This window comes from Varroa destructor, unplaced genomic scaffold (genome assembly GCF_002443255.2).
Source record: "Varroa destructor unplaced genomic scaffold, Vdes_3.0 BEIS01000007.1, whole genome shotgun sequence".
Lineage (NCBI taxonomy): Eukaryota > Metazoa > Arthropoda > Arachnida > Mesostigmata > Varroidae > Varroa > Varroa destructor.
Genome location: NW_019211460.1, coordinates 39,229,872 through 39,255,210, shown reverse-complemented (window position 1 = coordinate 39,255,210; position 25,339 = coordinate 39,229,872). Strand labels below are relative to the sequence as shown.

At 38.7% G+C, this 25,339-nt stretch overlaps 3 protein-coding genes across 7 annotated transcripts in view; all 3 read left to right on the top strand.

Moving 5' to 3' along the window:
• Window positions 1-6,092, top strand: part of LOC111254049 (alpha-aspartyl dipeptidase-like) — a 9,815-nt gene extending 3,723 nt beyond the window's left edge. For 3 of the 4 annotated variants that reach the window (XM_022814509.2, XM_022814508.2, XM_022814510.2), the window contains 2 exons: window positions 5,440-5,560; window positions 5,844-6,092. In XM_022814509.2, coding sequence (XP_022670244.1) covers window positions 5,440-5,560; window positions 5,844-5,989 — 267 coding nt within the window. In that variant the 3' untranslated portion in view covers window positions 5,990-6,092. Of the gene's footprint in view, window positions 1-3,459; window positions 3,767-5,439; window positions 5,561-5,843 lie in introns of those variants that run through there. The other variant, XM_086974367.1, reaches the window with a different exon arrangement.
• Window positions 6,093-6,922: 830 nt separating this feature from the next.
• LOC111254672 (uncharacterized) lies at window positions 6,923-17,230 on the top strand. 2 transcript variants are annotated; one of them, XM_022815764.2, is made up of 6 exons: window positions 6,923-7,304; window positions 12,936-13,136; window positions 13,568-13,757; window positions 14,889-15,057; window positions 15,510-15,841; window positions 16,030-17,230. In XM_022815764.2, exons 1-6 carry the CDS (start codon window positions 7,055-7,057, stop codon window positions 16,241-16,243), a joined length of 1,356 nt encoding a protein of 451 aa, XP_022671499.1. In that variant the 5' UTR covers window positions 6,923-7,054; the 3' UTR covers window positions 16,244-17,230. The 2 variants fall into 2 exon arrangements, with proteins under 2 accessions (XP_022671499.1, XP_022671498.1); XM_022815763.2 differs by having other exon boundaries at window positions 6,925-7,304; window positions 14,889-15,123.
• A 4,605-nt stretch (window positions 17,231-21,835) lies between these two features.
• Window positions 21,836-22,687, top strand: mRpL23 (mitochondrial ribosomal protein L23). The gene has a single exon (XM_022815968.2). The coding sequence runs from the start codon at window positions 22,016-22,018 to the stop codon at window positions 22,472-22,474; it is 459 nt and encodes a 152-aa protein (XP_022671703.1). The 5' UTR covers window positions 21,836-22,015; the 3' UTR covers window positions 22,475-22,687.
• Window positions 22,688-25,339: the final 2,652 nt, after the last annotated feature.

Sequence of the window (25,339 nt, the reverse complement as noted above, 5' to 3'; positions counted from 1 at the left end):
AGGTGTATATAGGCACACCTGTATCCGTCACAAGGACCCAAGCCAAAAAAGACTGTATCTAAAATATATGGTCGTACTCGGTACGTTCAGCCTGATATAATACATTGTTGTATACATTGAAAACACAGGAAGTTCGCGCAACAAGCTACTACTTGTGCGTCGGACCCACTGAACGGTAACTCCTTTTTTCCAATGAGTCTATCATTGCGTACTCATCATTATAAGCTATGTGTCTGCGCTCGTAAAAGTCAGCCAACTGGAATCCAGGCCGAAAGAGCCGTGGCTTTTAAATCGCCTAAGCAAAAACAAGCTAGTTCGATAAAGCCGTATTACTAATAGCTTATGAATTCCGTTTTCATTTAATTATCGACCTGGACCTATAAAAATCATCTGGACCGATATTAATGGGCTATTTTCTTTTAATATTTACTTATTAATTAAACTGCTAATTGACGATCAGTATTTTAAGGAATGATGAAACTGACTGCATGATAATGACGATGTTGGTCACATGTCGATGCACGATACGGTGCTCTTCAAACGATGCGTACGTTTGTACGCATTACGCGTATTTTTCATTCACGTTTACCTCTTAAGTCGGTTAAAGACGGCCTGACCGCGTGGTTAATCTAGATGAGCGTCTTGTCAGCGGTAATCATGCGCAAATAAACATACAGGAATCCCTGGTCCAAATCTCAGCGCTCGTAAACATTGTGACTACAGAGAATAGTGTTACTACGCCGTTTTATAGGTTTTTTTGGAGAGTCCGGCAAAACCCATACCGCTCAAATCTCTAGTCGGGCAAGCCGTTGATGCCACCGCCTAGAAAATAATTTTGAAAACTCATTCATACTGCTGAAATATTTCGGAGCGTTAAAAAAATTAAGAGTAAGTTTATTGTTCTAAACGTCGCAGAGCAGACGATCCTGATATATGCTATAGCTTCAGACGATACCTGAGATACGTTGTACAATATGGAAACTGAATATAGACTAGGCGGGACTACACAGTGTAAGCACTTATTCTCAGGTATTACTACGCAGCTGTCGTCTGTTATATACGGCTACTTAAATTTATGACCAGTGCGTTGTTGGTCGTTAAAAGGGCCAGTTTGGGGTGCGTCAGGCCGGCGTTTCTGTGTTGCCCACAATTTTTCAGCTCGACAGATGCATATGTCCTTCGGATATTTCGCCCAACTAATGGCTAGTGGTAGTGGTAGTATTAGCGTATCCCATAATACCATCGATAAAGATACCTGTGAATTTGAAACTATGGAAAATTAAATCTCTAGACGTCCCTTGCGCTTTATCTCTTTGAGGATCCAATGACCAATTCTTTGTCGAGCCAAACGTCTGGTTCTGTCTTTACATGCTGTAACACTTATATTACGACGTACAGGACCAAAGGACGTTTGATTCGTGATCGGAGAAAGTCCTGCGGAGATTCCACCACCTAAAGACGATCCAGTAGTCAGAGATACCTCTCGTTGTTTCTTGAAGATATACCTACCTTCGGAAGATAGAAAACGGAAATCCTATACGAAGGCGGTGTCCATTGAGAGCAGTCGCATATAAAAAAAAGAAAAGCCAGAGAATGCTCCACCAAGTCAATTTGCTATACATGACTGCTAAGGTAGTACTAATCTTTATAATATTGCTATTGCACGTTACTTATACATCGCATTATATAACCCGTGATATCTGCTCGCTTGGCCAGCGCTCCTGTCAGGTCCGATCCGGTTAACCTTTTCAAAACCCGTACTAGGTATTACATATACAAAACGAAGATGATCGGTGGAAACCTTTCTGATAGGTATCAATTAAATGAATTAGTCATAAAACAGGCTAGGGATTAAATCCATGTCTCCCTGTAACACTATTGAGATCTGCGAACTTAGTATTGCGTCTAAGCTATTGTTGATTGATTTAAATAACCAGATTCGTTAGTATTAGACCCAGTTACGTAAAATATAGCACATGGCGACAGGCATCCTGCTACAATTAGCCTGTCCTGCCTAAAGCGTTATCTTTTCACTGCTTTCTTCATCCCGTTCTGATATGAAGTAATTAAATAGCAAAGACATGATTCAAACAATCTTGCTTCAGCGACTCTGTTGCATTGATGCAGTCATTCTATTACCTTGTCTGCATGATCGGTCACAGTCAGCATAACCTTCGCCTGCATCACAGTTACACTCTGGCAATAATCTTATTACTCTATTGAACTATTCTAGTGATTCCTTCATTTGTCATGTGTAGAGTTTGTCGGCCTCCTATTGCCGTTGGTCCGCTGTCACGATTAGCCTGCTCCAGGGGCGTAATTTGAACTATATCCGACCGAAGAAAGTATCGCTCGATTGAAGATTGACACGCTATAGTCGTTGCTTTCGATTCACCTAATTAACTAATTATTATTATTATTATTACTGTTATTTTGTTGCAATTATTTGATTATAGCTACCATAGAAGCTCACTGAATCAGGTTTTTCGCTTAGTGATTTTCTAATGCTCAGCCTGTGATTCCCTTCCCCCTAACCTTGGTGTAGTCGTCCTATTAATAGGTTGGTGATTAGAGTATGATTAGTTAACTCCGCCTTTATTTTAAAATATCCCAGTAACCTTTTTTCTTTGTTACAATTAATCCCGCAACCTGAAGAAACAATTGAGCTCGACTCCGAAATTGCATAACGAATTTACTTCACTTATACAAGAAAAGTTTACCTCGTGGCCCCACTCGAAGGCGTCACGCAGCTTACACCCCATACGCCTCTACAGTTATACCCGTTCCCCTATTGTAACATTGACAGCCTGTCACATTTTAAGCCGCTTCTTCCTTTCAAGTCTTTCTACCCTTGCAAAAAGACAAATAAGATGTCGAGACGTTTCACAAGCACTTTGCGAATAAAATAATAATAATAATAAACATTACACTTTTTTATATGGCAAAAAAACGCTCGTCAGAAGAATTGTGCATTTAACCAAAGAATATGATTCATATGACGGTAACAAAATTTATATTTCATTAATGTCCACCTATATCGGCAAATAGCATGTATCTATTTGTAAAGCTGAAAAAGAGGAACAACTGTTTAATATAGGTTAACGGATTACCACTCTAAACAATTTCGCAGCATAACCTTTCACGAGCTCTTAATAGTTGTCAAGAAAGTCGCAAAAGTCTCCTCACCTAATTGGCTTGACTGCGTCTTACGCATTGCTTTTTTTTCCTTCTTTATCCCAGAATAAGACTAGCATCTCTATAAAATTAGCTTAATATTGCCGCTTTGCGATGCGGATAAATACGCACGAGCAGGCAAACTGGTAGATGTGGTTTGTCCGCTGACGCTGGTCCTGTGACAGGACAAAATAATTTAATTAAATAGCCTTCTACCTAGACTAATCTAAATTAGTGTATACAGCAACAGTCATTGATTGTTCTGGCCTGCCTTTGTGTTTCAAGTTTAACGTCCGCTGCCGCTGTTGGCCATTCCATCAGACAGACGGCTGGCTCCCGGCACAAAACGTACACTGCCCGGGCTCGAACCTAGAGCACAGCGTGTCCCTACAATTAGCGGCCAAATACTTTTTACTAAGTTACTCACTAAGCTACCACGCGGACCGTTTATCTTACCTAACTATCAGTTTATAGAAAGCTGCGTTTTGGCAGTTATTTCATCGGCTTGTTCAGATACAGACAGATTGGATTTGCATTATACCTAACCTGGCCTAAATCATCGTTCAAATGCGATTGTATATATTTACAATAATTTAGTTGCGATTCTTGTAAAGTACTCTGCAACGCCAACTCTCTTATTCTGTTGCAGTGATTTTGATTCCCTCGTTCAGTGATTCTACGAGCTGCATTTACCCATGCATCCTGTTAGAACGTTGCAAAAAAATCCTGCGATTTTGCAGTTATTTATTCAGTCTGTTTTAATATCTTATTTGTGTTACACGTAATCTCGAGTATAAGTATATGCTTCATCTGACGCGGGTGCTGTTATAGACTTCTGTATTGGACACGTTTTACGCGAAGGAATATAACTTTAGTTAGATAGCAGATGACGTGTAAACAAATGTAAGGATAGAAATAAAATATAAGAAACAAAGCCTAGGTCCAATTATTTCTTCAGTTAAGCATAAATTCTACAGTTAATTAGTCTTCCTTGTGGTGAAATTACTAGTAGACCTCAACAGCATTTTTAGACCGCACTTATGGTTTATCCGATATTGATTTATATATATAGCATAGGATTTAGAGTCTTTAGGGGAGCTCTAAACCTGCCAACGTCCTTTTAGCCAAATCTTCGAGAGACGTTGTGTGACTACCCAAGGTGAATTAAGTGAATTCAGAAAATATCTATAATACTAATTGAAACTGAGCGTCTGTCTGCCGGGTTCAAACCCTCCCCCCTGTGTAATGGTCACTTTGAGTTGATTTTTTTTGCATGCGGCTAAACGTTCGTCTTGAGATGGGATATGAGTGAATTTGAGTCGATTTACTGGACGCTTTTGTCGGGAACGTAGTTTCGTTCTCTCATTCAGCGTAATTCTAGACTGAGAAGGGACGCTTCGTTCGGTAATTGCTGATAATGTCTCAAATGGTTACATTAAAAAGCTTTAGATGATAAATTAGCATCGAAATTTGGCGAAAGGTGTGTACCTTTTTCACGATGAAGGCCTTAAATGGGTTCTATACTGAAATTTTTGAGGAATGCTCTTTTACATTGCAGTGGAAATTGGACAACGGGGCAATAGGCGTAAAAAAAAGAGCGAAAAAAGTACCGACATTTCACAGGACAAAGATTACAAGAACGTTTTAATGGTACAACAAGGTTGCCTTCCACAATTCGGCTTTGTGTTCACTCCACATGTTTCAGTCATTGTCTTTAGAGTTATCTCCATCGGGCTTGTGACAGGTAACCATAGTTTTTCCTGTAGTCAAAACAGGTCAAGCGCTACAGCGTAAGCACAAAATTTTACTGAAAAAAAAAATGTAATTTTTCCACTTTCTAGTGTAATTGTAGATTTGCCAAAATTGTTCAAAACTGAAGATCAATAAAAAAAAGACGGGACACATTTCCATAGAGGCATGGGATTATTTTCATGGGATAATTATAGACATGAAACTGCGAGTTGTCGGATATGATCAATTATTTTGACAGGATCGTAACGTATAGCTACTAACAGAATTACCGAAGGACGCTGACTGGGTGAAGGAAATAGAGCAATGCCAGTGGCGCAGCTGAACTGAATAGTAGTAGAACCGGTGCCGGCAAACATATCCCATCGTCGATTCACCATCATATAAATCGAAAAATTACAAATAGAGGATAAATCTGGAGATCCGGAACTTGCAAGAGCCGCAATGATTGGTCGTTTATTTGAAACCGAACATGAATGAATCATACCAGTGTGTTTATAAACGATGTTCTTTTAGATTCCATTCAACATCAATCCTCATTACGTTGATGCTGATCCGTCAAGCAAGCATATGAGCGAATCTCGGGAAAAACGCATCCAGGAGTATCTTGAACAAGGTTCCGGAAGAAAAGTGTTAGGTTAGTTTGTTAGTGAAGGAATTTAGGTCAGTTACCTTTTACACTGTATATAGCATATTTGTAACATATGCTTAAAGGTGTTTTCAGCCAAAAGTCGATTACTCATAAATAGCTCTCAATAACAAAGCAACAAGTTAAAATTAAAAAAAACTGAATATGGAACACTTGCATTCACGTACAATACGATCTATTCATATTTCTGTCATGTTACACTACGCAGTTGATGAGTTTTAACTTAGTAGATATGTTCAAACAATATTTTGACTTGAATTTTTTTTTACAGGCATCTATGAGGGTGTCCTTATAGAAGTGGAGGGTGATCGAGCGACCCTCAGAGGCGAGCGAGGTGGAAAAGTTTTTGTTAAGTGTAAAGCGGAACCCGATGCTATCCAAGGAAATTCGGATATCAGCTTTTTGCTCAAGAATTAACGATTCTAATGGCAATCAATGTGCCCATAGACGCATCGGGCTTGACTGTTAATTACTACTATTACTAAGTTTCGCCGCGGAAATAAAAATAACTGTTTCCTAAGACATGTACTATTCATTCTGACATCTGTTAAGCGAAAATTTTATGAAGACCGATAGGTAAAATTTCGTAGCGTTTCGCACGACGATTTAGGCACACAGGCAGACAAGCTTGCATGCAAACATTAGTTAGCGACATCTAAAGTAGAAATTCTTATCCTTCTATCATAGCTGAATATCAACCTGAGGGTTGCCCCTCTAAGTTACCACAATTTAGTTGAATATTTGTCATGGATCTAAAAAATCAGCGCATATTTTAATAAGCGACTTTTTTATAAAGTAACTTTGCGAAAATTAATGCCACGCCTCGACGTTGCGTCACCTTGCTAAGAATAAGTGGATTATGTTCAAGAGGCTATAGTGGTAAAGTCAAAAAATAAAGTGATGATACGTGGATTGGCGTACAGTGAATGCTATAGAAATCGACTAAATAGATGTTCAGCACGCTCATCATCATATCCATATTTTTCGATCGTATCTTTCGAATAGAATAGATGTAGCTCTATTTAAATTTACAGAAGTTTAAAAGAGACCCGCTAGTTTTGAGATTAGAGTACTAACATCGCTTCCTTTAGTTCTTTCATTCGCTGATTCGTCGCCTTACAGGCCGACCACCAATCAATTCCTGCTCAAATGTAAATGTTGACTTGGCCCGAATATATCACGGTACCTGAACGCTGTAAGTCTTTGTAAGACGCTCTCACTTCATCCTTGGAAGGAAATCCATATTTGTTTGCATGCTGGTCTAGCGGCATAGGCGGACGCCCGACCGCTCGTCCTTCCGCCACCCTCCGCTCAGTTCCCATAGGATGCGTTCAAGCTTGTTTTGCTTGGTGCTTACCCACCGTCTGCGGGTCGGTATCGCGCATTGAGTTCTGCTGCTTCTCTGCTATGGACTTTCCTAGTGCTGATAGTGGCTAGCGACCGCAGACACCAGGTAGCACTGCTTTCATTCAGCATAAACAAATGACGAAAAATCGTAACGCCCGTAAAAATAGCAAACGTAAAACTTCACCATGTAATCCAAAAGGTGACGAGCAACTATTGAGGTTTGCATTGAGCAGTGGACAATCAATAGAAATTCGATCGTCGGAAAAGTTACAAGCGACTCGGTTATGCGGTGAAAGCCCGGACCATCCAGATTTCACCCTCTGTGACCTAATTTTCGATGCAACCTCTTCACGGATTTGCCTACCCAGAGAACTCTGGGACAATGGTAGGTTATCTGCGATGAGAAAAAAAGCAGGAAAATCGATTGCAAATCCAATAAAAGATAGCTAGCGGACAGCCAAAAGTCTATTAGTAACCACTGATTGCACCGGCGGCTAGAGCCTGCCGTGCAATAACAGGCTCAAAATAAGATCAGTCGTTAGTTACCCTCCTCCTCGGACGCCGGTTAAATGGCCGCTACATTTTAATGGTAGGTTTCAGTATGTTTCGTGTTATAATTACCATTAATGTGCGACGAAGTTACTGCTTTGAAGACGTATTTTTCGTTTCTAAATATTGTAACCAGCTAAGGTCTTTGAAGCGTTTGGCGGTAGGCCCATTATTATTGTTCTGTATCTGTAGATGCCTCTTCTGCTTTATTGTGACAATGGGTTGTGACTGTAAACTCGCCAAAAAAACTAGCTGTCGATGTTGTCTTTCTGATGGCAGGCACAAAATGTTTCGGGCAGTTGCTCAATAGTGCTTTGTGTCCTAAAAATTTTAATGGATTGATACACTGCTGCTTGCATAGGTGAAAGTCTATAAAGGAGATGATGCTATAAGAGTTGATGCTTTTCCGTCGAGTAAAATGTATAATGGGTTTTATTTAACAAAACTTCAATGATTACGTACGCGGCAGCTAATAGAGAGTGCGTCCATTTAGCCCTTAGCAATGGCCGGGAATTTCGTGGTTCGGTCGACGTCTATCATAAAACAAACAGCGTCGTTCAAGCTTGAGCGGAATCGCAGTACTTCGGCAGCTGATACAGTTACTGCTGCTCCTGCTGCCGCCGCTGTTGCCCTTCTGTAACATTGCCCTGCGCGCAGTCAGAGCCAGAGGATCGCAAAGTACACGCACCGATAAAGGCAGAGTGAGAGTGAAAGGACATCGGTAGTGTTTCTAAATGTTGCTTTACTTCATTGTTGTCGATATGGAACACAGTAAAAAACAGATACATACAATAGTGTGTGTCACGCAACTAACATGCCGGCGTAAGACGGTAGCTAATTACCATACCGATCTCGGCCCATGAACATCACGACGCTGATAATACTTGTAGTCATTGTAGGTAAAAAGGTTTTGAATAGGCCAAACAAGCGAAGTGCGGCATCGTATAGGTGACAATAGTCTTTTGGTCCAGATCAGTCCTATCGGCGTAGCTGTGGTGTGACATGCAGGTCTAAGAACAAAATAGTAACTAAACGAGCTTGATTCGAATCTGTTGACAGATAAATACGGGTAGATAGCAGAGCTAATAGGAGGCTAGGATCTGATATCGGCCGTGATGGCTATGCCTAGCTTATTCAAGCAGAGGGTATCGATCGTCGAGTTACTTTTGGGCCGGACATAGTAACTTAGCTAGTAAAAGGGCAAAGTACTCAAGCTGAATAAACTCTCTGTGTTTCTGGAGCAGAAAATAAGCTTTCGAAATCACTGGTTTACCTCGGTACAGCGATCTAGTAAAGTAGTAATGGTCGATTGTCACAGAAAACTTCTTACTAACTGGCTGTTGACTCTACTGCTCTAGCAGCCACATGCCTATTGAATCTGAATCCAGTAGACGTCTCACTGGTGAATACAATATGAGTACGGTTTTAATAGTACATCGGAACATACTAAGCTTCTTAATTCCGCGTTGGTAACAACTCACAGGTTCACGAAAATGAGCGATCCAACACTGCTCCTTGAGGATATGATCACCAATTAAAATATAATAAAAAAAAAACCAAAGTATTAAAAATCGGAATAAGCATAACTTTATACCGCAACAGTCAACAGAGTTAAAACTGTTTAAGTTCACCCAGCTATTATTCGAGAATCTTTTAGCCTGTAAGCTGCCAACTATAGATTGCTTTAAAAGTAGAGTTAGGACTCTACAAATTGGGATGTCTTTCGTCAACTTACTATCAAAACTTACAGGTGATTAGTCATTAATATGCTCAACTTGTGGCAGGCATTTGGCGTGTTTCGATTTAACGGGTTTCTCGTCAGAAACAGCGACGAGAACCGTTAGTGCGCGCAGGCAGATGGTTCTGGCTTATCGGATTTGGAAATACCACTGCACTAAACGATTATTCCAGATGTAATACTGATGTATAAATCTATCTATATACAACAACCGGATTGGCCCGTTTAAAGTGCCGATTTACGCTGATCTCATTTGGGTCGCGAGAAAAAAGCCCTAGAAAGAGCAGCGTATAAGGTGGAAAGTTGGCCGGACGAATACTTTTCCGGGCCTACTTTCTTTTCCTCATTGGTAGTAATGTTGATTTGGGCTAGTTGACTATTTTTGGCGAATTGCTCAACAATTGTTTAGAACTTCCAAAAATTGTATATTGGAATGTTGTTTCTTTTTTAAACTCTGTAAAACCGGCGCAACACTAAAAACATTGTACAAACTGTGGACTTTTTGCCGTTATGTAGTGCTAAGTTGATGTTCATATAAATAATTCATAACTGATAAAATATTAACTATATAAGTTCATTGTTGTCAAGTGTGCGAATGCTTTTTTCCTGGGGCAGCTTCCCTTTCCCATCATGGGGTTTATTTAATGCCTCGGTTCGTTTGTGAAAAAGCTAAGGCAATTTATGTTCCATATGAGCTCGTCTTATTACACTATTATTATATATAAAGGAGGGTTTTTTTTGTTCTATAAAACGTAATGTTAATTTATATAGCTTAAGCTCTCCTGCGATTTGCTGTACAACTATTAAGTATTCGCGACATATTTGTATCGAAGATTTATTTGTTCCTTCAAGCAGTGTGGGCTTTAGGGGCTGATTTTTAGTTAACTTTTTACTTTTCAATTTCACGCTTACCTGGATAGTTCATAGTGAATGCAACATGAATTGCCACGGTAGATATTATTTGAGTCTAGGAATATTTTTTCCCGATTATTTCTTTGTCTTATAGGAGGCAAATGCTAATGTGATCCTCCCAATGTATTTGTTACAGCCAGTGGTGTCTGTCTGTCGGTTAGAAAATGTCCGTCAGTGTTTTTGATTTTTGCTTTTTTAGGACAATTTTTTGTCGGAATCTTTTATACATATCTAGGTTATCCAGGGGCTGCGATAGGCTATATTTTGGAGAAACTTCCGTCAAAATATGGTTTCTTCTAATAAATGGATAGCTAAACGTTTACATGGAGATCTGTATACAGAGGAGCCATTTTAAATATTAGTCAAAAGCTCTGACAAAGTTGAATCAAGGATTTTTGAAGGGCCCTCAAACGGGCGAAAACTTGGTGCTCTATGCGGGGAGGGAATTATTGATATTAATCAATAGATATCGGCAAGCTGAGTAAAAAAGTAGTACATATTGGTACACGCAAAATAAATATTCCATTGTAGAAATTGTCAAAAACCTATAGAAGGGATCGTCTCGCTCACGTGACAGTAGGATAAGAGAACGTTTTGAGTTGAAGTGTCAATTCTAGCGGTTGACGCGGCGAATATTTTAGCTATTGATATTTTTGCAGAAGTATCTTTTAAAAAAGTTCCTGAAAAATACCAAAATATCGAAAATATATTTTTCAGTAAAAACAGTGAAAAAAAAAGAAACCCTATTGGATAAGAATGTGTTTTGATTTCTAATAAATGTCAACTGAAGAATTGAAGCAGTTTATTTTCCGGGAAAAACTGCCAAAATATCGAAGAAATATTTGTTAACAAAAAATTGTTACAGATTAGCTTCTGAGATGCCTTTGAGACAAAGTCATTATATACACAGGACGAAACATTATATATATGTATACTATATTTTTTCTTTTTTGTTCATTTTGTATAATAGATACCAGTTATTGTAAAAAGATAAGTATAAAACTCCAATCAAAATATATGGATTTAGATATATTCCTTATCTTAACATTATAAAAAAGATTCCGATGTTTATGTATATGGTATGTGTAAAGAACTCTGGTAAAGATAATCAAAAAGATTTAAATAAATATTAAACAAAACTTAAAATGGAATCGACATGTTGGTAATCGTAAACGTCTGTTGGAAGTCTGCAGACGGGCGACTTGATTCACACATATCCTTTTTTTTTTGGAGGTTAACGGCAAATGCATTATGCAGACCGGACATCATTGACTGTGCTATTATGTGCCTCCTGGACACATGATCAGTTAGTAGAAACAAAAGTTAAATCTGAAAACACCAAAAACCATCATACCAAGAACCAAATAGACCTGGGGTTGGCTGGGTTTTCTGGCGAACATATTAGAACAGACCTTTGAATAATTCCAAAATAGTAACGCATTGGATCAGACAGGGTAATTGTAACGAGATAATTGTTGATTTACTTTTTAGGGTATGTTAGGTTGGGTGTAATACAAAGTCAAATTATTTAGATTAATGGCAAAATATATGCGCGAGGCGAACCCCGCAGGTCCGTCTACTGAGACATAGCTATACAGCGCGCTTTTGTTTGCTGATCGTATTCTAAACTGGAATATTAGCTAAATAATAAAAAGATGATCTCGGATGACCGACTGACGACAAATTATGGCGTTGGCCACATTAATTTCATTTACGATACATAGGTAGCCGGATTCGCCTGTTGTGTGAATGATCAGACGAGAAAAAACGAGTTAAATATAGCCGAAAAGACTAACGTTGACGAAAAACCCAGCTGCGAGTCGCACCTCGTACCAGTCGATGTATATCGTTTAGAGAGTATTGCAGATTCTAATTTTAATTTGAGAACTCGATTTACAGAATATCTACCTTTTGTTATTTGCAATTTATTTTCAAATTATAGTAGTTAACGGTCACCTACTCAAATCCTGTCCTACGGAACGTTTCGTTGAGTACATTGGTAATTAAATATGCTATCTATTGACAGGTGACACAAAACGAGTGTGCTGAATGGATTGGATTAAAGGCTGAGCGAACGCTCTGAATTACAAAAAATATCCTAATAGAACCTATTATGTGCTATACAATGGTAATCGCCAAACAACGCAAGTGATATTCAGCTGTAACCGTACCGTAAGCCGTAACAGAGAATGGGCACAACGTAATTCATTTCGGCATTTCTGGGGCAGTCAACCCTGTAGTATGGCTTACTAGGAGACATTGCATCTCAGTTCACTTCCATTGCCCCAGTGTATTAGTCGAGTCTTGAAGCTGCCGTGTTGAACTGACAGTGGCACTAACCGCAGGGTCCAATTACTAAGGACGCTCCCGTATACGTAACGTAAAGACAAATGCATAATGAGCTCGCAGTTCAAAGTTTTCTATAGTGCTTATACACAATAGTACAGTTATTGCTCGCAACATGAGACTAAAAGAGTCTCGTGATAGCATGTAGCAAAGAATGGATATACAATCTACTGTTTAAAGTGGAACCCTGTAGATTATAATACTGATTTAAGATTTGACATTTGCCCATATGAATATCAAAGCTATTGATCAGGACGATCCCTATCAGTACGTGACCTTTCCGGCTACGAGTTTGGCTCATTGCAGGACAGGCTTATGATAACCTAGTTTTAGGTGAATCATAATTAGTCTACAGCGCTTAATAGATTGTGTATTTCTAAAACTGTTTTCAGTTTATCCATTTGTGGGTCTATTGCCAATTTGACTCGTTTGGTTTCTTATTCGTACCATCATTACACTTTGTTGTTACAGAGCTGGTCGAGTCGGTTTCGTCTTCATTGCTGCATCTGCTATTTGGTGTCCAAGATGCGACATCGGACGCCAGCGAACGAAACCCGCCGACGCCGCGTGAAGCTTTGCATGCTGTTCCCTGGCTAATTAGCGGGAGGCACGCCATACTTCTACCTGAAGATGGTAGACCTTGCCTTGTAGCAGATCTGAGCACCGATGGAGGTTAGCAAATGGATGAAGCTGTTATAACTAAGCCCGATGGCAATTGACAGGCTGACCACAATGTCGCTTCATCTTATGACCTGTACTTCGCATTTGGCTCATGTCAAATTAAACATTGATTTATAACCTATGTGCTACCGGAAGAATGTTTATCGAAAAATTTTTATATCGGAACTACTATTGTAATATGTAATATAGTCACAGTTAACTTTCAATATGTTTTATCAAAGAAACACAAGGTTATTGGCGAAATTCGCGGTTGTCTACCAAGATAAGCATTTCTTCAGAATATATATGAAACTATACTACACAATGGCTGCTTTCCGAGACAGACAGTTAATGAAAACACAACACAAAAAGTGCATAGTTACCCTATATTCGTTTGAGGAGGTGCAATATAACGTACACCGTGTTCTGCTATTTTGTTTCAGATCATAGTGATCATAACGGGGCGCTGTCGCTCCAAGAAGCCGTTCCACTGAAAAAATGCCGCCTTCCACGTTTCGCGGTCCATCAGACGATGGCGACCCTCACGTTGGTTTTCTATGTTCAGAACTTTGATAGAAACTCTCTAGCCGTTACATTTTGCAATTGCAACTCGTTGTTACGTATCGAGTTTTGGTAAGTACTTTGATACAAATCCATGGCTGAATATGAACGCAGCTATCTGCACTACATACTCCATTAGCGTTTGTGCGATAAGTTACCTAGTAAATAAGCGCCCTGTCAAGTATTTTCTATTGCTTATGTCTTACTTGTTAATTCGTTTATTATTAGATTTATTAGGCTGACGCAAAACACTTCGGCGGACTTTGGAATTGAGAAACTTTTCAACCAGCTGGACTAGAATGGTAATTTTTTATTGTGTGTAGGTGGTACTATCCTTTATTTTTTATACGGCGCCCGGCCAGCCAAACATCTACCATTTGCGCTTTCATAAAAAGTGTATTTATCTACAGTTTTCCGAAATCAATCGACACTGAAATATGCTTGCCTTTTTAGTTGTCCTTTCTAGAGTATGTAAAACCTTGTAATTGTAGATCTGGTAAATAAGCGGGTTCAAGTTAACTCTGGGCACAAATCCAGTAAATAATTGAGGCGTGGCGATAAGTTCTGGCATTATCATCAAGTGACCAGATTGTAATGCCAGCGATCTATGAGTTTCTTTGAGGAATTCGAGACAACAGGCTGCATACATTGTTTAGATGAGCATCTTACGCCTCTGATTTCATCGACGTCTTGCCATCACTTTATGTCCAAACTTCTTTGATAGGGCTAGCAAATTTGATGCCATTCTTTCACTTGGCCCCTTTTCGATTGTGGGTAAAGTTTGTTGATCGGTTGACTATATTTCTGTATAACATCAGAATTGAAAGGCCAGTTTTAGCCGATAGAGCTCTCAGAGTCCAAACACTGCTCTGTTCTTATCTTCGGGTCCTGACATTTAGTCACATCGTCGCTCGTCTCGCACGTTTGTACCATTTTCGTACTGGAGCATGTACCAGAAAATGTTTGTCTGCTAGTGACACATAGTTCAAAAGTTACTGACTTTCAGATTCCGCCGAGCGCGCTTGCAACAGCTTCATTATTATACATGTTTTCCTCTATCTGGGGACGATCTAGATTTAATTAGCGCAAACGCTGAATTATGCTCTCTGTGAAATGTTTGCAAATTGGCGATAAAATAAACCTTGCTATAAAGGGAAGCCAACTGATTCAGACCAGTATAACATTTCTGTTTGTCTACTTCAGCTTAGACAGTGAGTTCCACACGACATACCGTGTTGTTCTCGGCCATCCGTCGCTTGAAAACGCACTCATGTTTCCGCAGAGCGTCCGGGCTGAGGTGCACCGTGATTCTGCGTTCATTCTGTATATAGACAAGGCTGAAGGCGAGCATGTGCTGTGGACGGAAATGCTGGTAGGGGCTGGCGGCACATCGACCCTTAACCACTACTCTCTTGTCGATGATAACGTTGATGATAAGGTTAATTGCGCTCTCGATCATTCTTAGCTCCTCGATACGTTATTTTGCTCTATTTCATGTTTTTTTTTTGCTTAACTGTGGAACTCCCATCTATTTCTCTCAAGGTCTCAATTAAATTAGTAAATATACTCACTTTCAAAAGATTATCTTCTAACTAAAAAGAAGAAACTTTCTGAAAGAAGTGTTTTTGTTGATGTAGTTGTTTGTTGAGGAATAGAGGTTTTGTTTGTTAGATATATCTGGTTTAAGATTTTTCAAAATAAAGTGAATTTAGGCTGTATCGATAGCGTTGTGCCGCCGAATATTATCGCTAATTTGGAATTTTATTACATGACTTAATGGTTTTAGTCGTACACTTACCGTTCAATTTTGCGTCTTAATGGCAGATTTGTGATACATGCACAACACACCCTGCTCGAAGTATGAGTGAAGGAAGCAGTGGCGATTCGGAAATAGCGAGGCCTACGTTAGAAAGGCGATTTAGCGCACCCTGTGAACCTCTATCCCTATGTCCTCCATCTCCAGATCGAGTCTTGGGTAGGGGAATTCTCAAAAACCGTCGATTATGCTCGCGAACGCTAAGCGAATGTTCAAGGTCACTAGAATTCAGCTCATGGGATATTTCTGAAAGTCTACGAAGTTCGTCGACCTCGACAATGCACATCGATGACGTTAAAAGAGTCACATTCAATAACAAGGTTCTAGAGACCAAGTATAGGTTAGTAAAAGGTGTACGTTCAGCATTTTAAAATGAGTGTTAGTGAACCAATTATACTACAATACTAATTTCGACTTCGGATTATTATAGAAAAATTAATGCAACACGCTATCGAAAACGTGTGTGCCGTGCGATAGGATTCGGAAACCTGAGCCTTGTCTTACCGATAGCATTTTGTGTTCTTTAAGACCTGAAGGAATATCAATAAAACGACGAACTCAGCGCACCAGATCGCTATCAGATTCATCGGATCCGGACGAGTCAGAAGAGACCGATTCTATCTGTGGTGATCTCAGGGAGGGCCTAACCTTGAGAACATCGGTGATTGCTCAGTCCAAGGAACGTGGACATGCTCTACACGTAAAGGAAGACCAGTTTCTCCTTGAGATGGACGACAAATAGCTCTGCTTATCAAGGCCAATCTGCAGTTAAAAAAAAACACAAGATGCCCTTAGAAACCACCTGATGGACAATGGGCCCATGGTGTTTGCAATGGGACGATCTCTACAGGACCAACAAGGGCCGCGTGCTCTCCGGGAATTCTCACTTATATATGTGGCCCGACCTGTGGCCCGCCATATACAGAATTAAATTTTTTCTACAATATAGCGTTAATATATTCGGGTGTGAGAAACCCTTTTTACGAAATATATGTTGGTGTTCATTGAATCTTCAGGCTAGGCAGGAACTGAAGGTATATGCTTTTAAAGAGTTTGTTGTTTCGTATTGCTTTAAGCAGCGATCTATCAGAGAGCCCTAATAGATTTCTCCGGGAACATAAGGGATATAATGAATATATGATAGCAGCCTTACGTGCCCTGTATGGAATCATAGGGCACTATACAGATCGGCTTAAGCTCGAGCCGCGGCTCAAAGCTGCGCTCTTTATTTTAATAATCATTTAATCGGAATCATATTTTCGCCATAGAGAGCTTCCCCATTTGTCAAAAAGTCTATCCCGTGGCGAGTGATAATGAACATATTAAAATTCTATAATAGGAAAACAGATATTACTTAAGAGGTAACAGAAAAGAATGTCGACCCATTAATTAAATGAAAATGGTATCGTCACACACCTACATACAACTGAACATAATGGGTCCGATTATATACAAACCGATATAAGATACAGTATACAGATATTGTACAATCACCTTCAGTACAAAGTATGCGACGTCCAGCGTAAAAACCTGGGTCGAGAATGAACGCCCGTTCGTAATAAGTGATTCGATATTACTATTGTTTAGATGATTGCTTTATTGCTTTTATTGCTTTTTTATTTATCATTATTGCTACTTAAGACTTTCATATACACTTAGGATAAGTTTACACTCGACGCACCAGCGGGTATTATGTGTTTATTAAATATGTTTAGTTTGACCGGATAAATTTGCCTATTTATTATTATTATTATACTTGCATCCATGCTTTTTTCATCATGAGTTCTTCAGATGTGAAACGTCTACAAGTTCATAGATTAGTTAGTTATTCCAGTAAATTGAATACTGTTTGTCTGATACAACTTAACCGTAAATATTCTATTTATAAAAACTAATCTGACCGAACTTCTAAGCAGTAACTCTAACGAAACGTTTGACGAGGCTGTTCGCGATAGAGAATCGTAAATGAGATAGTTTAAAAGTTACGAGCTACTCTTCCCTCTTAGGCAGTCCCTTCAGTTACGAGAAGACTATAGCAAAAATCCAAATGTAGTTCAAATACTGTAGCATTACACAGTTGTATACTATATATTTCCGAGTATTTTTCTCTATTTACATCAAGTGTCTGGAGTGTTACGCTATGATCAAGGATCCCACACTACCTGTCAACATGATGTCGTACAATCTATAGCTAAAGTACTTGTATGTATGTTAATGGGCTCGATTTCGACATTTTTCGTCTGAACAGCGTCAGCTCCGGTGGTGTTATGGCAAAGGAGCAATCACTACGTGTTGAATTCATAGCTAATCAGGGTTTTAGTTTGACAAAAGGCACCAGCTAGTTCATACGTCTCTCAATGAGACAGTGCGTTATGAAAATGAATCGATCGTTATTGGGTTAAAGTATGAGGTAACTTGAAACAAACTGCTACAGGTCGAAGCCCCTTATTAGACTAATATCTGCCATGCATGTTGTGCATGATTCAGTGATATATTAATAATTCAGATTTTTAATAGATTTTTCACTGTCATAAGCCAGTCGTGCTGCTTTATATTTTTTCATTTTGTTAATATACTGCCAATAAAGCCTCCTGTCAAACAGATCGTGTGAACTGTGCTTTCGTTTAGCAGCTGAACCAGTTACTGACAATACCTCAAATCTGTATGATTTTCAAATGAAATGTCCACTAAAAGGAAACAGTAAATTGGCCCGGGGAAGATCTATACACCTATAACACCTTTGCTAATTTATTAATTGATTAATTAAATAATAATTTAATAATATATTTCAAGGTAAAATAGCACTATACGCCGTCATTTGGCAAACTAGGGCAGTGCGTATTTAGTGATCTCCAACAGCTATCGTCGAACACTAGTCCAATATACTTTATATTGTTCCATAGGAAACGATTTGCCTTTTTACGTAAATGAATCTATTGTCGGCAAACGATTGAACGCATACGTAAAAAATTGTATTTTAAGCGATCAAAATTGCAATACAATATCTCTATCCATAGGCGTTTCCTCATCATAAACATTCCGGGTGATTTAGTTAAATTGTCTATCTGTATCTAACGTCTCAAAGTAGCCCAGTTTCTGTGGGCAGCAGTAATAAGCTCGAACAGCGTTTGCACTGCAATGAAGTCAGGGTTCCGTACCTGGGATACCTTGGCAGGTAGATATATATTCGGTTCAGCGGTCTAAAATCGATAGTTTGCAAGAAATATCGGCGACCACATTAGCATCGTAGCTTCGAAGCAGTAACCCCTCAACACTCGCAGTGGATCGCAAAATCCGTAATTGCCATGTTACAGCTATACAGTCGTAGAACTACGTCAATATCGTCAGAAAATACATAGTTAAATCGTTCCCACTGAGTCTTTATTGTCTACCTTCACCTCTAATCGACCAGTAAAAATGATGCTTTTTGAGACCTTATACGATATTTTAAAGCCACTCTTCTCGCTTCACTGACTAGTTTGGTGTACGATATGGCTAAATCGGTTGCTCGGTTATAATGAGCTGGTCTTTTTAGCCAATCAAGTAACCTGTGTTAATTCATCGAGCGATTTTATCAACAGGGCAAAACTGGTGCATTTCCCGATCTTAACTAATGCCACGGCGTATTATGTAGTATAGAAAGATTAATAACTGCGCCCGCTGGGCGAAACACCATACACACCTTTATCACTCAGCTACGAAAGGTGGTCTTTCATAATATAGAAACAAAAAGAGTTGCTCGCACTGGGGAGAAGTTCCATGACATATTTGCCAAATCCAATAGGATGTCTGAGACCTAATGTAAACATACCGCTTATGTATTTTTCAAATTGTGACTTCAATGCTCGTACGATACTTCGGCTTTATCTGATTTTAACACTCTATGGTCTAATTACGATGAAATAGTTATCACGCTATGGAAGCCCAATTCATTATAATATTGCTCAGAAAGCTTTGCTAGGTTAGACAATCGTCGAGGGCTTTGTAAGTTCGTTTGTCTCTCCACCTTCGCATAGAAATCAACATTTTGGGCTAAGGCAATATGGCCGTAAGTTATTGGGGACGGCTATCTGGTTGAACTCGCCTACAGAATGCATAGTGTGCTCCTAATCGTGGCTTCAACGACAGAAAAGACAGGAGTCGAGCTTTCTTCAATTTGACATCAGTGTTAGTAAACTGCCTGTAGACGTTCAGTGCATCGCGGTGATTGCGGCCAACCGAGTGCTGCAAGCATCTACTACTGAATTGCCTCTGTCATTATCTTTTATAATGTAAGGCATACGGTCAGGCCGTCGCGACAAACTCTTCTCACCTCTCGACATGAGGTTACTTCACTATGGATATTTTGCAATACTTTTTCCTTTTGTTCGAGACGCACTTGTACTTTTGAAGTCTGAGACGGTTCACTCAGATAGAACCTCTCGGGCTTTTAGCAGGCGAGCTGCATTGAGGTATGGATAATGAAAAAATTCGAGTAGTTTGTTTACGATGTAAGTTCCATTTTACAGCTCGTCGCATAAACCCTGTATTCGGTAAAGGCTATATCACGAGGGAAACCATGAGTCGTTGGTTCAAAAAATCGATGAGAGAATTTCGAATTCGAAATTGAATCTAGTAAAAGACCCCCTACGGGAGTAAATAACGACAAGTAGACTCTCGTACCCACGCTTCCTACAGTAGCAACATATGGGTATCATTTAAAGAGGATCTCACTGACAGTGCGCGACTAAACTAAAAAATATCGGAAAAATATAGTCTATTTTTTTACTAGCCCCATTGGCGGGCTAGTAACCGCCAATGATAGGAACTTAGCAATTTATGACCACCGGATTCATCGACTAAAGTATGGGATATGCCGACACATATCTAATAAACGGTTCGTTGTATGCTTGAAAACTATGTAAAAAGCTAAGTCACGGGCAATTTTGGTTAAATTTGAACATCTTTTGTGTTCTTTTTTATTATCATCGTTGTTGACTTAATAATATGCTAAAGTTATTTTACACATAGTTCGGACGGATTTTCAGCCTCAGATGTGAACTGGGCGTCTAACATAGGAAAATATGTCTATCGTTTTGATGCTCTACTCTATTTTGTGTATTAAAACGTTATTTTCATTCGACGTTTAAGAAAACGTTTAGAACGATAATGTCAGCTTGATTACTTCTACCCACCGTATGACATCAGTAACAGCGTATGACAGCCTGTTCATATTCGAAGATTGGTAAATGGCCTTAACTGGATAGCTACTGTATCACTGGACCTTCTAAAAAGTTGAGTATCAAGTTCCGTGCTTGCTATACATGAATTATTCGTACCCATACAAACAAATGTAGCGTTGTCTTATCTGGAAAATATTTGTTATGCACAGGAGTCTTCGTTAGAATAAGCAGACTGAATTTGACAAGCTAGCTTCTCTGACGTGTAACTTGGCATCCTACATTAAATCAGTGTAAATGATAAGATCACGTATACAGCTACACCTTTTTCGGGAAAGATCAGTTATAATTTTTAAAACATTTCTTAAATAAGACCTATACCCGCCGCCCTGAAGCTGCTGAACATGTAGTTATGAGAAGTGAATTTGTTTTTAGAGCCTAGAGAGCCGGAAGTTGTGAGGCGCTCCTGGCTGAAGGTTGGTCAAAGAAAAAAAATCTTGCAACGTAATTTAGTATTCAATGTACTAGAAATAAAAATAGAATTCATATGGAATCGATAGGATACTTAACAAGTTAAACAACATAACCCTGGTGAAATTTTAACGCCTTCGAAGATAGCGTTCATCAGATTTTTCATACCATATAGACATTTTTAGGGACTAAATTATGAGACTCACTGCAATTACATACAAAATGTGAGTATTTAAATTTTTCCACCAATTTTAAAGAAAATAAGCTACATATCCCAACACATTTTTTAGGATCGGTGCCACTTCGGCTATGTATTCTTCGTTTTATTCTGGTTCTCCTGCCTAACTTGAACTATTTCAAAATCTACAGGGGTCTATTACGTTTTTAATAAAATATGGTAAATCTTTCCGCGTCTACTCGGCTTTAGCAGTCTTTGGTGCTCTGTGGAATTCCCATAATAACGAACTAGGTAACATGTATTCCTGCTAAGGTCAGGGACATGTGGTGGTCTAGGTTCGAATCCGGGCGTAGCCACACTTCGTTTCGAGTTGGAAACATCCAGCTGTGTGAGGTAATGTCTAACGGTTTAAATACCAAACGTGAAACACTAAAAGGCAGAGACTCTAGAATTTTACGTAAACCAGACATAGTCTAAACAGATAGTGTTGTATCCTGGTTGTAGCTGTTTAACGCTCGGATCTGTGTTTACTTTTTCACAACACATCAGCGTATCGAACGCCTGTGTTCGAGCGTATGCGAGTTCTTTAAAACGAGATATTTTAACATATTTACTAGTTGTTATCTATTAATCTTACATAAACTTATACCCTAGAAAAAGGTTAAAATCGAAAAACAAGTACGGAGACACTTTCGCCATTGACAATATGTCGAGTCGTTACTACCCAATCTACCGTCGAGGTAATCCGCAGCTGCGCGTATTTTTGCCGAATTTCTTTATGAAGCTGGTTCGCAGCAAAGTCGATCATCCTCCAAATATTGTGCACTTTGTCGTCCCGGTACAAATGACACAGTTTGACGTTAAAAATTATCTCGAGAAGATCTACAGGGTTCCAGTAGCTCAAGTGGAAACCAAGATAGTTCTCGGTGACTTCAAAGCAGAGAAAACTAAAAGATATATGATCAAGGACGATGATTATCGACTGGCCACCGTTACCCTACCTGAGGGCTGTACCTTCAAATTTCCTACGCTGTTCCCCCCAGATAAGATTAGGAAAGCGACCGAGGATATGAGGAAACATCAACAGCAAGTCGACGAACATGAACGCACTTATCAGCGGGAAGATCCAAACAGACAACATGTGCCAAGTTGGTTCGCGCTATAGGATGCACCGATTCTTCAACCTCTGTTAGTAACTTCTACGATCGATTCGTGTATATTCAGTTAATCTATTTTATATTGGAGAGGGGTCATGTAATAATCAGTAGCTTGAACTATAATCATGAAGTAAAAAAAATTCTGTGGGAAAGAAAGGTTCAATATTTATAGATAAAGGCGCTGAATAAAGAAATGGTGCTGTGACCATACAGTAAGTAAATTGACGGGTAGTATTGCTTATATTGAGGTAAGTGCGTATTTTTATTCATAGATACTGTGATGGTCAAGGATGTTAGCAATAAACAGTTATTAGTCCTGATGCTATTAGGGTATGAAAGCATTAGCCTATTGTCAACCTCCGAACAACGCGTTCGTCTTTTATGAGGTGTCTTTGTGCATTTATAGATGTGTAGGGCTTATTTTTTAATGGTCACCTTACAGAAGGACAAAAAATTATGTATGTTATCACGTTGACCACTTCTGGCATATAATATCAATGGGCACGTCTTGCCAAGAATATCATTCTATCGTATGAAAGGTCCTATCTATTTATTTAATATAAATTTTAAAAATAATTTCGCGCTAATGTGTAAGCAAACTTTCGGGCACACATGAAATGCCATATGTTTTCACGCGAATTTATCTGTCAAACTGGCATTTAACCTTCTTTGATAGTTTTTTTTTTTTATAATTCGCTTTATAGAAAGCAAACTCGTACGCAAACTGTTGACATTCGTAAGCGTGGGTCCTTTTTAACAGATTTCCTCTACTAAATTCTCTTGGACCTCAAACGAGAGCAAACGTATATCGTACCAAGTTTTACTTGACTATAATTAAATTTTTTTTGACATCCCCGTAAATTTAAATGTTTAAAAAATGCGTACCAAAGATTTTGTGGTAGTAGGATTAAAATGTAAAAATCTGTTTATATTATATCTGTGGTTTCGACGTAGATAGCATTGATGTCTTTGAGACTATGATAAAACTACAGTCGTGTTCTGCAAAAATTATTCAATTTATAATTACGTGCAGTATCATGTATTGATGTGAAAATAAAATTTCAGTTTTTATTTATGAATCAATGCGATATTCGCACTGTCGGTCGGATAGACCAGTGTTGACCACAAGGCGTACGTAACCCCAGCTAGACATTATTTTATTGATAAAAAAAAAAGAAAAATTTAAAATAATGATTAAGCTAATTTATCACGAGTTTTCTGAGGTCTATAAATATCACGGTACATTATTACTTGCGTCTTTTTCGATTTATTGTTATGCCGTTTTCGTATTTTCAGATGAAAATCGAGATTGTTTTTTACTGTATTTTTTGCACCAATGTACTGCACTGTCAACTGCATTTTAAAAGGCGTCGCGTGGACATATAATATCCTGAGGGCGCTAGATCTTCGAATCGTGATATTTGACTTTTAGTAAGGTGTATTTATGCTTAGTACAAAAGTTGCATACAATGTACGGGCAATGCAGCTTCCTTACGAGATTCCAGAAAGCCGCTAGTGAGAGCCAAACAGCAAGAACATCATTAACCTTGAAGCGCTACGACCTTATTGCTAGGTAACCCGCAAACCATCATGGAGTAGAAAGGTGCATATTTAGACCACGCAATTTCTGAAGTAGGGTTCCGCGATCTACGCTGTTGAAAACATTTTTTCATTGAAACTACTTGAAGTGAAATCGTTTACTTCTCTTTATATATATATATATATATATATGACTTAATCCTGAAGAATTTAAAACAACGATGAAGACGTGCTAGGGTGAATCAAGTAGTTAATTATTGGGAAGAAAACATGAAATGTGGCACGCTAAAATTTCCGCTAGCTGTAACCAACTGAACATTAGGGAACGGAGTAGTGGTTTTCTATATATATCCTACAATTTAATCTGAATAGGAGTGTGACGTTATTTCAGCGAAAGAAGTCAATTTAGACGTTTATTATATAATATAATTTGGGGAAGAGAAAACTCAGAATTTCACTAAGAAGGGTGGCAGTGATGTTGTGATATAAAGGAGAATTGTCGGCTGTGAAATTAGCTTTTGCTTTAAATTGAAACAGAAATATATAGGGTTCAGAAAGGTCAATCAGTGTATCCTAAAATGATGCTTGTTGTTATTGATGTCAACCGAATGTACTGAGATAATCGGCTGAAAATTCAACGGGGCAAAATAAATGGCTCACATATTAGCTTAGTTATACAGATTATAGAAATGAAGGTGCTTCATGCTAATCGAGAGCTGACATATCAGAGAAACAAACAAGAAACCGAATAGTCAAGCTAGGAAATTGAAAAGAGGAAGTAAGGTTATCTAGCCTGGCGTAAACTGGTTTATAAAACACAGACAACAGTCGACCAACGTTTTGCTTATCTGATTCATTTTCGTATGTGTCGAAAAATGCACTTCTGTCAGTTGCAGGTACATCGAACGCAATACGTTGCGATCATTTTTTTAAAATTTAGTTTAAACCTATAGTCCTTTAGTTATTTTTTTGAACCCTTAGTTGGAGTAGTTCAGTAATATATTAAGCAATAAGGCTTTATAATCAGAGTCCTTTTTAACGTTAATAAGTAATGCATTATTGATGGGATCAATCTTCAACAAAAGATGTGCAATGAAGTCCAGGACACTAGATAGATACAACTTTTCAATTTTCGTTCTTAAGATGTTTGCACTAGTAAGATACTGTCATCCTGCTATAGGTTTCCTTGCTCACTGTTTTCACTAGTATTCAATGGAGACCACGAGCGTCCACGCCTGTCAAAAACATAGTCGTCGTTAGTCGGTGTTGATTTTCAGCGCTAAACAGTAAATCAGCTTGTAGAATCACCATTCTGGTACCACTAAATAAGCTTC

Coding starts and splice junctions, on each gene's coding strand:
- LOC111254672 (XM_022815763.2), top strand. CDS start 7,055: ATGACGAAAAATCGTAACGCCCGTAAAAATAGCAAACGTAAAACTTCA. Junction 13,758..14,888: donor TTGTTACGTATCGAGTTTTG/GTAAGTACTTTG, acceptor TGTCTACTTCAG/CTTAGACAGTGAGTTCCACA. Junction 15,842..16,029: donor GTTCTAGAGACCAAGTATAG/GTTAGTAAAAGG, acceptor GTGTTCTTTAAG/ACCTGAAGGAATATCAATAA.
- mRpL23 (XM_022815968.2), top strand. CDS start 22,016: ATGTCGAGTCGTTACTACCCAATCTACCGTCGAGGTAATCCGCAGCTG.